The sequence below is a fragment of the Coenobita brevimanus genome, chromosome 63 (assembly GCF_032717465.1).
Source record: "Coenobita brevimanus isolate Jiangsu-jjx chromosome 63, ASM3271746v2, whole genome shotgun sequence".
NCBI lineage: Eukaryota > Metazoa > Arthropoda > Malacostraca > Decapoda > Coenobitidae > Coenobita > Coenobita brevimanus.
The window spans coordinates 37,519,848-37,534,360 of NC_137016.1; the positions used below are offsets into that span (position 1 = coordinate 37,519,848).

General features: G+C 45.8%; 1 protein-coding gene across 2 annotated transcripts in view; it reads left to right on the forward strand.

The window, feature by feature from the left end:
• The first annotated feature begins 1,420 nt into the window (after positions 1-1,420).
• The window catches only part of LOC145404330 (membrane-associated transporter protein-like), a 32,134-nt gene continuing 19,041 nt past the window's right edge, over positions 1,421-14,513 (forward strand). For both annotated transcript variants that reach the window (XM_080275849.1, XM_080275850.1), the window contains exons 1-5: positions 1,421-1,629; positions 8,229-8,491; positions 13,132-13,226; positions 13,467-13,575; positions 14,311-14,472. In XM_080275849.1, the coding sequence (XP_080131975.1) occupies positions 1,421-1,629; positions 8,229-8,491; positions 13,132-13,226; positions 13,467-13,575; positions 14,311-14,472 (838 nt within the window). The remainder of the gene's footprint in view (positions 1,630-8,228; positions 8,492-13,131; positions 13,227-13,466; positions 13,576-14,310; positions 14,473-14,513) is intronic.

The following is a 14,513-nucleotide window of genomic DNA, read 5'->3' on the forward strand; positions in this document are numbered from 1 at the left end:
AGAAGAAGCAAACAGGAAACAGGAAGGAAAGAGGAAAGGATAGGCGAAGAGTAGAAGCTAAGAGACGAAGAGGAGATTGCTTAGAAGAGGAGGAGGAGGAGGAGGACACGAGGAGAGGAAAGGTCACAGAGGGAGAAAGAAGACACAAGGAGAAAAGACGTAGAAGGCGGGGAGACCACATAGAGGAAGAGGAGAACTCAAGGAGAGGAACGGAGAAAGAACAAGAAAGACAAGGAAAGAATATGTTGGAGAAATAGAGAGAAGAAGTACCGACAGATGAGAAAGAATACAGAATAAATATATACAAGAGAAAAAAAGACACAAGAGAGGGAATACGGAGAGTGAAATATATCTTGAATAAAGACTGAGGTACGAATAAAAACAGGTGTAAGAGAGAGAGAGAGAGAGAGAGAGAAATGCATAGAGAAACTATAGAAGAAAAACAGGAGAAAAGGAGAATACCATAGCTAGATTAATAAGAACTGAAATAGACCCAAGATAAAAAAGAAAGGACCTTAAAGAAAATAAAGATTTACAATTGGAAGACAAGGATAAGGTACGTATGAAGAAAAGGACAGTCACAAGAAAAAGAGAGGACTGATAAAAGACACAGGAAGTAAAAAAATAACAGCAATTATAAACGTGAACAGCGCAAACATAATGAAATCCTGCTAATCTTCCTCTTAACCATATCGTCACAGTCATCATACAGATTCTATCCCACAAACAGAATCAGCTGCATACGATTTACTTGCAATATACAGACGGTTTCATTGCAGTGTGTAGGTGGTCAAATTGCAGTTGTAAGACGGTTTAAATGCAATAGATAAACTGTTTAATTGCGATACACAGATGGTTTAAGTGTGATAGATATAAATAACTGCAATGTACAGGTGATTCAGTTGCCGTATACTGAACATAGACGGTTCAAGTTAATTGCAATACACACGGTTTAGTTGTGATCGTCATTTGTTTCAGCGGCAATACAGATAACTTAATAGCTATACACCGACATAAATTACTGTATGCCATTAAAGACCCAGGTCATAGGTTACACCATACCTGTATAGCCTATTTGATGCATACAGACACTTCACCTGCAACATTATCTACCATACGTGTGATTGCAGTACACTTCCGGTATACAGCTTATTACTAGCAACATTATCTGGCTTTACGATATCAATTCTAAACCCCTTTTTAAAGCAAGTGTATCAGTCAGTATCAAGAGAAAGAACTATAATGAATGAGTAGATGAAAGATATAATAACCAGTCAGTAAATAGGTGAGAAAGGCTATAAAATGAAGTAGAAAAAAGCGATAACAAACGGGTGCAGAAACAACCAGTCTCTCAAAAAGGCGAGGGATTATTAAGCCTTTACGTATACGATAACGGTAGATATAAGTAAAAAAAATTAAAATGGAGGAGAAAGTGGCCTCGTACACGGGCGGGCTTCACGTCTTCAAAAACTACCTGAAGGAGAAGTGGGGCACGGTGCGGGAGGCGGGGGCGGCGGGGACCCTACACCAGCTGAAGGAGACCACGGGCACCAAGGTTGGACACATCAGGGACAAGGCCATCTCCAACCTCAACAAGGGCGAGACCGACGACTTCTCCCATATATACAGGTTAGTTGATGTCCAGGGTTGTCCAGATATAGCGCTGTCCATTCTTGTGTACTGCGGGAACGGCTTTAATTTCTATTTTAAGGAGCGAAGATTTCTTGGCCATCTCTCTGACTTACTAACCAATCAATGGACTTAAAAACAGACCCTTAAGAGTGTGAAAAGGATTATGGGAAGTGCAGAATGATGTAGGGTACCATCTGTAACGTTGGGCCGTCCCTGCACCACAAAAATTGAGTTGCAGTTTTCGTGTGTTGCAATAAAGGCTCTGTCAGCTTTACCAGTGTGTACCCTGTGTCATTTTCTATTTCCCATGACCCTTTACATAATTTTTAGTAACTTTTTTTCGGCCACTGTGGATTAACTTTTTCACGGTGCAGCTAGAATGTCTGTTTCCCCTCACCAGCAGACTGAGCCGTTCCCGCAACACACAAGACAGAAGGGCACCTAATTGTTAACCTAATCCTTGTTTACGCGTTTTATAGGCCTACTGTTATATACTCCCACTAGCGCCATCTCTTTTACCTTTACAGTTTTTCATTGCGTTTAGTATGTGGCCCATTGCAGGATCAAACCTTCTCCTCTCCTCTCCCTCTCTGCTCGTCTCCCCCACTGTCTCCTCTCTGCGTCCCTCTTCTCTCCTCTCCTCTCTCTCTGCCTCCTCTTCCCAACCATTTACCCTCTCCTTCTCCTCTCTCTCTCCCCCTCTCATCCTTTTTCCTCTTCCCCACTCACTCCTCTCTCCTCACTTCATACTCTCTCTTCCCCTCCCTCCCTGCCTCCTCTTCCCCACTCTCCCCTCCCCTTCCCTTTCTCTCCCTGTCCCTCCCTCCCCACATATACAAAGCCGAGGTAAGTTTAATAAAATAGAGGCCAACTCACAGTGAGCATATTAAAGGTAGAGCTAGCGTGAAATCCCCCCCCCTCTCTCTCTCTCTCTCTCTCTCTCACTACTGGTACATTAGATAGTAGCAAATCATTATCATCATCATCACAAATACATAAGGTGGGGAAAAAAAAGAAAGGTTATTGTGGGAGACAGACGCGAGAGGAAAACAATTACACACAAGTACAGAGACTTGACCTTTTCCTTAGCACTGTGTGTGTGTGTGTGTGTGTGTGTGTGTGTGTGTGTGTGTGTGTGTGTGTGTGTGTGTGAAAGAAAAGAGTGAAGAAAGGATGAAAGGAGGGAAAATGGAAGAGATGAGGGAAGGAAGAAGTGAAAATGGAAGGAAAGAAGGATGATGGAATAAGTGTGAGAGGGAGAAAGAAATGAAGGGTGGAAGAAAGGAAGGAGTGAGAAAACTGGAAGGAGGAAGCGAAGAAAGATAGAAGGAAAAGGGAAAATGAAGATGGAAGGGGGTCCAATTTCTCCCCTCACTTCCTCACGACTCTTCACGTTTCCTCCCACGCCGCCTCCCTCCTCCTCTCCTTCCTCTTCCCTCTGTCGCCCCACTTCACTTCCCCTTCCCTCTCACCTTTCTTCCCATGTCGTCCCTTCCTTCCTTTCGTTCTCGCCATTCCTTCCCTTTCCTCTCTGCTTTAGTGCCCTCACCTCATCTCCTCTTCCGTTCCTCTCATCTTCCACTCCATCTGCCTCCTTCCCCACCTCTCCTCCGCTCTCTTCTTTTCACCCATCCTCACCCCCCCTTCTCTGCCAATATTCCCCTTCCCCACCTCTGTTTTCCCCGCATCCCCTCCCCTTTTCCCATCTTCTAAACTGACAAAGATACCTATAACCTAGCAGCTTAGTTGATAGTCACGTGTAATCGGATGGGAGGGTTGATTTGGCTAGTGACCAAGGAGACTCATTCTTACCTCAATAACTAGGGCTCATCACTTGGTATTTAAGTTGAGATTGGCCCATTTCCTTTAGATGAGAACAAACCAATTATAGTTAAGGTTTGGTGTGTAGTGGTATTTAAGATATGAAGTTTCCCAGTTCAAGTGTAAACAGACTGACAATAATTCCCCGATGTGTGTATTGGTATTTAAGTTGTGATTAGCCCTGTTCCGTCAAGTGAATGTAAATTGAGTGTAGTTACTGGTTGGTGTGTGGTGGTGTGGTAACGAAGGCCCAGGAGAGGCGGTAAGTGACTCCAACCACGCGTACCTGGGTCACCTTTCCTCATCTGGGATCACCTGTATTACCTCTAGTCTGATTTCACCTGTTAGGACCCTTTCCTTATTTATCATTCGTTTGTGACAGGTATTCTGGGTGCCATATTCACTGCCCGCATCCCACTCCATCATCATCACCATCATCTTTCACCTTCCCTCTCCTCTCACCTTTACTTTCCTCTCCTCTTCGTTTTCATTTCCTCTCTCCTCTTTCCCCCAGTTTTCCTCTCTTTAGCATCATCCTTCACCTCTCATCTCATCTCATTTTTTCTGTCCCTTCTCTTCCTTTCCATTTCCCCTTTCTCATTTCCCCTTGTCTCCCTTTCTAATCTCAATTTCTTTTCCTCGTTTCCCTTCCCCCTCATCGGAAATCGCATCTCTCAGTTTCTTTTCTTACCTCCACTTTCCTTTCCTTCCTTTTTCCGTTCCTCTCCTCCCGTGTCCTCTTCTCGCCATTTCCCTTGCCTCCCTTTTCCCTCCTCTCTTCACCTCACCTTTCCTTTCCTCTCCCTTTTTCCCTCCTTCCCCTCCTCCTCCTCCCCTTGAGACCTTTCAGCGCTGTTAATTAGACGGTGGTATTTCAACATGAACTTTTAACCATCCTTGCTCAATTATCTCATTTTCATTTCTTCTTGCTAATTTTATTCCATTTTATTAAACCTAGCGAAGATATAACGTAAGGATAAAAGAACTTAAGTATTTCGGTATAAGTTAATCAAGGGGGGAACTTCCTTGCTGAGATGATATTCTGAGGAGCTTGACTGAATTTGCAAGGAGGGGTAAATGTTTTAGAGAGAGAGAGAAAGAGAGAGAGAGAGTTTTAATTTGTTGTCGTCCACTTTGCTCTTCAGTTATCATTTTCTAACCTCTGACCATTTTTTTCCTCTTCTGCCTCCCACCGTCTCTCTCTCTTCCATCTTCCCTATCCCCTCTCTCCATTCCCTTTCTTTTCTCCCTTCATCCAGCAGTTTGCTCTTCCTCTTACCCTCCCTTCTCTCTCTCTCTCTCTCTCTCTCTCTTGTCTGTTTTCTCACTTTTCTTCCTCCTTTCATTTTCCTTTGTTCACTTTCCTTCCATTCACCATCCTCCTCCTGTTTCTTCACTCCTCATCTTCCTTTCTTCATCGTTTCCTCCTGTTTCCCCTCTTTTTCCCTCCGTGCTTTTCTTTCCTCCCTCATTCCTCACATTTCCTCCTCCCCATTTCTTCCCTCTCCCTTTTCTTATTACCCCTCTCTCTCTTCTTTCTGCCTCCTCCGCCTCATTTCCCCCTTTTCCTCCTCTCTTTTCCTGTTTCCCACATCTATCTATTCCTTCATCCCTCTCTTCATTCTCTTTTTTTTTTTTTCTCTCCTTTTTTTTTCCCCTCCCTTCGTCTCCGTACCCCTCCCTCCCCTCTCTCCTCCCCTCCCCTCCCCGTATATAGCCAATCAAAGTTTATCTTATTTGTTGTATGTGGGTCGTGGTTTAATCTCTCTCTCTCTCTCTCTCTCTCTCCCCCCGCATCCCCCACCTCCTCCTCCCCCCTCTTCCTCCCTCTTTGCCTTTCCTCTCCCACTCCCCCTATCTTCCTCTCTCTCTCCCTCTTTCCCCCCCTCCCGTACATCCCCCCCCCCCTTCCGTGTGATTGGGTGGGGGAGTTATTAAGTGGGGCAGCGTGCGTGAAACAACCACACACACACACACACACACACACACACACACACACACACACACACACACACACACACACACACACACACACACACACACTTTTATCTCCCCCTCCTAACACCCAAATATGGCTTCTTTGCGTAGAGGAGAGAGAGAGAGGGGGGGAGGGAGAGAGAGTGGGCTGGGGGGAGAGGGGTCGAGAAAGGGGAGATGAATATGCATTACAGCTGATTCTCTCTCTCTCTCTCTCTCTCTCTCTCTCTCTCATAGAAAGACGAAAGGTGGTGATGGTGGTAGTTGTGGTTATGATGAAGGTGGTGGTGAATGATAGTAGTTGTGGTAGGACTGATTGTGGTAGCTGTTGTAGCAGTGGTAGTTAGTTGTGGTAGGTACGATATTTTAGGGACAGTATTTGTAATTGTGGTCGTAGTGATGTTTCTGATAATAGTAGTAGTAGTAGTAGCAATAATAATAGTAGTAGTAGTAGTAGGAGAGGCTTATGCTAATGGTAGTGCGTGTTGTGATGGAAATATTGGTAGCTGAGAGACTGAGAGGGAGAGGTAGTAATGTTGGTACTTAGAGAGAGAGAGAGTGAGAGAGAGAGCCTGAGTCAGCAAGATACAGCGCCATTGTTGACCTGTGGTAATAGTCTCACTCACTTTCTCACTTACTCACCTACTTTGACCCCTGCTCACTCCTTCATTCCACCTCTCACTTCCCCTTCTCACTCACTCTTCGCACACGCCACTCTCCCACTTCCCTTTCTCACTCACTTCGCACACGCCACTCTCCCACTTCCCTTTCTCACTCACTCTTCGCTCACTCCACTCTCCCACTTCCTTATCTCCTTTTCACTCTTCGCTCACTTCACTCTCACTTCCTTATTTCGCTCACTCCACTTCCTCACATCTCTCTCACACCTGTTTTCCCCTCGCTCGCTCACTCACTTTTCCATTTTACTTGCACCCACTCACTTTTTACTCTGTCTTCTACAAGAGGAAAAAACAGAGAGAAGAGGAAAGACCGGGAAAGAACATCAAAAGAAAAAAGACCAAGATAAGATAAGAGAGAGAGAGAGAGATGAGATGAGGGGGGGGTGTTATCACTGAATATATATGGGATGTACAGAGTCAGTGAACCATCGAGATTAAACACACACACACACACACACACACACACACACACACACACACACACACACACAGGGGAGAGAGAGAGAGAGAGAGAGAACAGAAACTCGAAGAAAAAGATAATAACAAAAAGACAAAAAACAAGACTGAAAATTAATAACACTACTTTCAGTAAAATTTCCCCTTTCTTACCAGACCCGCTAAATATATGTGGGAAGATGACTTGGAATGTGTTTGTAAAATTATTGTAATACTGAGTGGCTGTAAAAATGGGGAGAGGTTATTAAAGTGGGGGGTTAAAAGTGGAGAGGTGGGGAGGAAAACAAGAATTGGGGGGGAGAGTAATGAGAGAGAGATGGGGAGAGCAAAGGAAAATGAAGTAAGGAGAAACGAATTTTTAGGGAGAGAGAGAGAGAGAGAGAGAGCAAAGGAAAATAAAGCCAGGAGAAACACGGATTTTTTGAGAGAGAGAGAGAGAGAGAGAGAATCGAAGGAAAAGTGAAGAGGTGGGAAGAAAAGATAGATGTTTTTGAAGACACTAATGAGGGATGGAAGGATTTATGGAGGAAGGAGAGAAAGTGGGAGGGAAAGGAGGAGGAGGAGCAGAGAAGGGAGGAGGAATAAGGAGAGAAAAGGGAAAGAGGGAAAGGAGAAGGGGGAGCAGAGAAGGGAGGAAGTGAGGAGGAAAAGGGAGAGGGAGGAGAGAAAAAAAGAGATGAAGGAAAAAGGGATAGGGGAGGAAAGAGCTAGAGAGGAGAGAAGCAACGAAGAGAAGAGATAGAGAAAGAAGGGAGGAAGAAAACGGAAAGAAGAGGAATGAGAGAGAGAGAGAGAGATGAGCGAAGGATAAGAGGAAGAGGGGTGGAGGGGGAAGAGGAGGTAAAAATTGGAGAAAGGCATAGGGAAGAGGAGAATAGAGGAAGAGAGAGAGATTGAAGATGGGAAGAGATGGAGAGAGACTGCAAAAAGAAAAAAAGAGCTAAAAATGAACACGAAGAAGAGGAGCGAGGAAGGAGACAGTTCAATTCCAAGTTGAGACGAGAGAGGTGAGGCAGAAGGTAGACAGGGTGAGGCAGGGCTGGGGTGAGGTAGGTGTGGGTGGGGTGAGGCAGAGAGGGTTTGAGGGAGGGATTGGATAAGGCAGAGGCTGAGCTTCAAGAAGGGACTTTGCTAGGTGGCAGGTGAAACTGGAATAGATGAAACAAGGGTACAAGTTGAAGCAGTATTAGGAAAGGAAGGATGAGGCAGGACAGGAAAGAATGAAACGAAACGAGGAAGTGTTGAGCTTGCAAGTTAGAGAAGCAGGATTAAGGTGAGAAAGGGCGGTATTCTCGTCAGCGAAGGAAACTCCCTAATACCTTTTCCTTAGCAATTTGTTGTATTTGTTAGGCACGGAAGAATGAAGAGGAGGGATGGGGTAGGGAAGAGGCGAGAGAGAGGTGTAAGACGGGAGTGGTAAAGAAGACTGGGTGAAAGGGGGATGACAGTAAGAGAGGGGAGAGGCAGGGTGATGTAAGAGAGGGGTGAAAAGATGGTTTAGGGCGTGGGTGTGAGGTGAGAAAGGGGAGGGGTGAAGGAGGGTGAGAGGAAGGGTGTGAGGGGTGGGGGAGACAGCATTCAACGCCAGGTTCCTCTATGTGGCCTCTCAGCTCTAGCATAATACCATCTCTCTCTCTCTCTCAACTTTTTTCTTCCCTTCAGACGCAAGACCCGGCTGGAGATGGTGCGTATATCCGCCGCGGTGATGGGCATCGAGTTCTGCTACGCCGCCGAGACCGCCTTTGTTTCGCCAACCCTCCTTCAGATCGGCGTCAGTCACCGCCACATGACGCTCATCTGGTGCCTCAGTCCCTTCATCGGCTTCTTCCTCACGCCCATCCTCGGCTCTCTATCGGATAACTGCAGGTCCAAGCTCGGTCGTCGGCGCCCCTTCATCATACTCCTTTCCATCGGCATTATCCTAGGTGAGTGTGTAATGTAGTATCGCCTGACCTGTTGGTATTGTCCTTAGTGGCATTGTTTTCACTGGGAAATAACGCCCGCTGTGTTGGTATTATCCTCGCTGAGTGGTGGTGTTTGGGCTAACTCTTGCGGTATTGGTATTATCCTTACTGAGTGGCGTTGCTTGGGCTGGGAAATAACTCTTGCGGTATTGGTATTATCCTTATTGAGTGGCTTTGTTGTGGCTGGAGAATATCGCCGCTCCCCGGAATCGATGTCATCCTCGCTAAGGGGCGTTGTTTTTGGCGGGAAATCCATCGCCCGAGCCATTGGTATTATCCTCGGTGAGTGGCTTTGTTGTGGTGGTGGGAAATAGATGGACTTCGGTCGCTTTGTTTTTTTTATCCCAGATTGTTTTTTTTGTTTTTTTTTTTTTTTTTTGTCCTACAGTTTTTGTTTTTGGCAGGTTGGTTGGTAATGCTCCCCTCTATAGTACTTTTATGCATATTACAACTTAACATTATCCTTTTTTATATCGTTTTAAGATTGGCATTGTTTGCAAAATTAAAATACAAGAGGATATTGATGTGTAATGTTCAGAATAAATCGTTAACTAAGAGGTCTTAATGAAATCTCCAGAGTCAGTAGTAGTTAACGAAATTTTCCAAGTCAGTAGTAGCAGTAGTAGTAGTAGTTGATGTTATAGCCTTACAGGTAGGTGTATCTGAAATGCGAACCCGGTGGACTACGTGCTAAACTTGCTCTACTCCGGAAGTCCACAATCCTCCTTTTGGGGATAGGGAGTTGAGGTATGTGTGTATAGCTAATCGGGCAGCTCCACCACCCCCATATCAGAGTCGCCACGTGAAAGCCTCCTATTCCAACACCAGGTCCATAAAAAATGCCATTATTATGATGCACGCCGTTATATACTCGTATTTTGGATTTTCTTGTTTTTTATTGCATCTCCCGTCCTTCACCCCCCCCCTCTTTCATCACTTTATGACCTCCATTCTCGGGTAATCCTTTCTTTCACGCCTCCTCTCCCTCCCTCCCTCTTTCTTTATCGTCTTTTCTCCATCCCTCTCTTCACACCTTTTGCCCCACTCTTTGCAAATGAACTCCATGGTCCTCTCATTTTTCTGCCTGTTTCTCACTCCCTTTTATTTATTTTTTATTTACCTTCTCTGACTTTCCCGGACTCCCTTTGATTTACCCTTTTTTCTCGATTTTTTTCTTGCGCTGTTTTTATTCCGGTAACTCTTATTTGTTTCCTTAGATTTTTTTTTTTTATTTTTTTTTATTCCATCTTATATTCCTTCAGTTATTTCTTTCCCCTCCCTCCGTCCTTCCCCATTTCCTTCCCTTCTCTCCCACTCTTCTCTCACTCACTTTTTCTTCCCTTCGCTCTTTCCCTTCCCTTACCTGCTCTGCTCTTCACCTCTTTCTCCTCCCCTCCCCTTCTGCTTCCTCCTCCTCTCAGTCCCTCACTTCATCTTTCCCTCATTCAGCTCCCATTCCCATTTTTGACTGAGCCTTCCCATTCCCCTTTTCTATCCTTCCTTCTTCCCAGTTTTTACCTTCTCTTCCATCTCCAGTATACCAGCTTTCATTTTCCTTGTGTGTGTGTGTGTGTGTGTGTGTGTGTGTGTGTGTGTGTGTGTGTGTGTGTGTGTCATTTTTTGTCATAATCAGTTTTTTGTACCTTTTACTTTTCATATATTCTCGTCAGCCCCTTTTACCTCACTTTTCCTTCCTCCTCCCATGCCTTCCTTCCTCTCCTCCCCCTCCCCCTCACTTTTCCCTCCTCCTCTCTTCCCTACCCTACTTTCCTACCCCTCCCCATCATGTTTCCTTCCCCCTCTCTCCCCTTCCCTTCTTTCCTATCTCTCCCTCACTTTTCCTTCCTCCTTCCTTCCCTTCCCTACTTTTCTCCCCTTCCCCTTTGCCCATTCCCTTCTACCCCTCTTCCCTTTCTTACAATAGTTTTCTCCTTCCATCTTCCCTCAGATTCCCCTCCTCCCTCTCCTCGTTTCCCCTCCCTCCCCTTCCCTTCCTTCTATCCTCTCCCTCCCCTTCCCCTCCTTTTCTCCTCCCCTCTCCGCTCGCTCCCCTTACCCTCCCCTTCTCCTCTCCTCTCCTCTTCCCTCTCACCCCTTTCCCTCCTTCTCTCCTCTCTTCTCCCCACCCTCTCCTTCCCCTCCTCCTCTCCTCTCCTTCCTCCTCTCTCCTCCCGGCTCACTCCTCATCACCTCCTCTGGGGCTTTGAGTGAGTTTCCTTGTACAGGCCGAAGACGCACTGCCACTATACTAACTCACACTACACTACACTACACTACACTACACTACACTACACTACACTGCACTGCACTACACTACTTTACACCTACACTACACCACATAAACTCACACTGTGCTGACACTACACACTGTTTACCTATACAGCTCATACTACATAAACTGACAGTACATCTCAGTATCACACTGCTCTACGCTACTCAACCCTACATTACACTTCACTTCACCTCACTACACTACAAAACACTACACTACACTACACTACACTACACTACACCACACCACACTTCACAACACTACACTACACTACACTGCACTACACTACACTACACTACACTACACCTCACTTCACTTCACTTCACTACACTACACTACACTACACTACACTACACTACACTATCCAGAAGTACACAACCCAGCTGTGTATTTATGTATTTTTTTCACTCCTATACACTCACCTCTTTCAAATTTGCCTCCTACTTTTTTCTTTTTTTTTTCCCATCGCACTCTTTATATATATATTTTTCATTCCTCTTCATTTTTCTTATGACTCGAGAGATATTTTTGGTGTTTTTAAGTTCTTGGCTCGTATAGATGGCATTTTTTTTTTTTTTCTATATTTAGAGTTTGGAGTAGTGTGTGTGTGTGTGTGTGTGTGTGTGTGTGTGTGTGGATTCCGAGTAGCCGGGGGTTTGGGGAATCTCTCTGTCTGTCTGTCTGTCTCTGTCTCTCTCTCTCTCTGAAACACACACACACACACACACACACACACACACACACACACACACACACACACACGCCTGCGAAAGTGACCCTCAAAGAATAAAACTGAAAATAGAGGTAAAAGGATTTTTGGATCAGGAGGACGCGAGAACAAAGGAAGAGGGGGAAGCTTGGATAGGTTGGTGGATAGAGGGATGGATAGGAAGATACAGCAAAGGTGGATGGATGGAGGTTACAGAGTGGAGGGATGGACTGATACAGGTAACATTGAGTGGATGGGTGGATGGAGGTAACGGAGAGTGGATGGATGGATATAACGGAGAGTGATGGATGGATGGATTGATGCAGGTAACGTAGAGTGGATGAGTGGATGGATGGATTGATGCAGGTAACGTAGAGTGGATAGGTGGATGAATGGATACAGGTAACGTTGAGTGGATGGATAGAGGTAACGTAGAGTGGATGGATGGAGGTAACGTAGAGTGGATGGATGGATGGATGGAAGTAACAGTGAGTGGATGGATGGATGGGTGGAGGTAATGTTGAACGGGTTGGTGGATGGATGGATGGGATAGGTAGATGGATGCAGGTAACGTTGAGTAGATGGGTAGATGGACAGAGGTGACTGGTTGATGGATATTTATGAATGGATGGATAGAAAGGTAGATGGAGGAAAGGAATGATGGGTGGATACAAAGATAGAGGAAGGAAAAGAAAGATGGATGGATGGATGGATAGGAAGATAATTGGAGGAATGATGGATGGATGAATGGATAGAGAGAGATGGAGGAAAAGAGTGATGGATGGATGGATGGATGGATGGAATGATAGATGATGGAAAGGACTAATGGATGGGTAGACAGATAGCTGGAGGAATGGAATGATGGATGGATGGAAAGATGGAGGAATTGAATAATGGATAGATGAATGGAAGGTTAAGTGGAGTGAACGAAACGATTACTGGTAGAATGATGTACTGTCTGGAAAAATAGCATGTGAAGTTGTTTGGGTAAAGGCGGGTGGCTGGCTGGCTGACGGATAGAAAGAGAGAGAGAGAGAGAGAGAGAGCAGAGTTACATGGATGGATGCTTGGATGACGCTGAGAGAGAGAGGGGGAGAGGAGGTGATAAGAGAGGAAGGGTAATACCGGAAGGAAAGAGAGGGAGGGGAGAGGAGAGAGGCAGGAGAGGTGAAGCGTAAAGATATCAAGGAGTGCTAGGGCCTTACCTGTTGCTTTTGAAGTAGTAGTAATAATAATAATAATAATAATAATAATAATAATAATAAAAAGAAGAAGAATAGTAATAATAATAATAATTGTAGCGCATTTACTTCTTCCATGTTTGATCTGCTTCCCTCATTCCTTCCCTCTCTCCAGCCACCATCCATCCAACCACGAAACGAAGAGAAAAACAGACTGATCATCCAACCATCCATACATCCATCCAACAACCAACCATGTAATCATCCATCCATTCATCCATCAGACGATTACACGTGTCAACCTTCCAGCAGAATGTGACGTGTGGGCTTATTCCAGTATTCCCTAATAGCTGACACCAAGCGATTTATTCAACTGCGAGCGAACCATAGGAGCCTGAGTATTTATTTATTTATTTATTTATTTTATTTATGTCTCCAGGTCTCTTGTTGGTGCCGAATGGGAAGGCGATGGGAATAGGACTTGGCGATGACTGGGCGTCCCCCACCCCACCATCCTCGCTCACCACGCAACAGGTGAGAGAGAGAGAGAGATATGTTCCACTAGAGAAAATGAGGACGTATTTTCTTTTTTACTTGTGCATTTGTTTATTTATTCAGGTGAGTTAAAATTGACAGGTACTTCTGATTTCTGTGTGCTTTTGAGTGAATGGGTTTGAAAGTGAGCAAGCACGTGTCTGCCTCACTTTCTGTAGGAGTATGAGTGAGTGTGAAGGTGAGCCAGAGGTGTGTCTATCTCTTGTTTCTTCTCTCCAGGTGAGTGAGTTAATGACAGCGACCGAACCGGGCTTTCTGAACGCCACCACCATCACCCAAGTGGTCAGCGAAATGGACAACCCCGAGAACTTCACCATTATCACTGACGGTGGGTGGTTGGCCGTGCTGTGTGCTGTGGTGGTTGTGCTCTGTGCTGTGGTGGTTGGCTGTGTGCTGTGGTGGTTGGCTGTGTGCTGTGGTGGTTGTGCTGTGTGCTGTGGTGGTTGGCTGTGTGCTGTGGTGGTTGGCTGTGTGCTGTGGTGGTTGTGCTGTGTGCTGTGGTGGTTGGCTGTGTGCTGTGGTGGTTGAGTTGCGAGCTGTGGTGGTTGGGCTGCGTGCTGTGGTGGTTGGGTTGTGTGCTGTGGTGGTTGTGCTGTGTGCTGTAGTGGTTGTGCTGTGGTGGTTGTGCTATGTGCTGTGGTGGTTGGGCTGTGTGCTGTGGTGGTTGGGCTGTGTGCTGTGGTGGTTGGGTTGTGTGCTGTGATGGTTGTACTGTGTGCTGTGGTGGTTGGGTTGTGTGTTGTGCGGTAGTGTAAAGAGTGGCAATATGTATCGTTATGTTTTGTGTGCTGTGGTGTTGTGTAAAGGGTGACAATATGGATTATTACATTTAAGTACCATGGAACATGCTAATACGCGTATCTCTGTTGGGAGTTGTTGATGTGTCATGATCCTGTCATTTCCCTTCTCAAAATCCTATACTGAAGGTCTCCATGCAGTATCTCCTCTAAATCGTCTTCAGGCCACCTCAGGGCAGTCTTTCCTCCACACACACACACACACACACACACACACACACACACACACACACTTAATCTCTCCTCTCGTCTCCTCTCCCCACCAGAGGGCAGCGGTGAAGGTGATGGTGATGGCGGTGGTGGTGGAGGAGGGGGGAATCACCCGTGGGGCATCTTCTTCACCATCGTGGGCACCATGCTACTAGATTTCGACGCAGACGCATGCCAGAGCCCATCACGTGCTTACCTGCTGGACGTCACGGTTCCAGGTGTGTAGTGGCAGGGGGGGGGGGCTAAGGTAAAGAAGTGT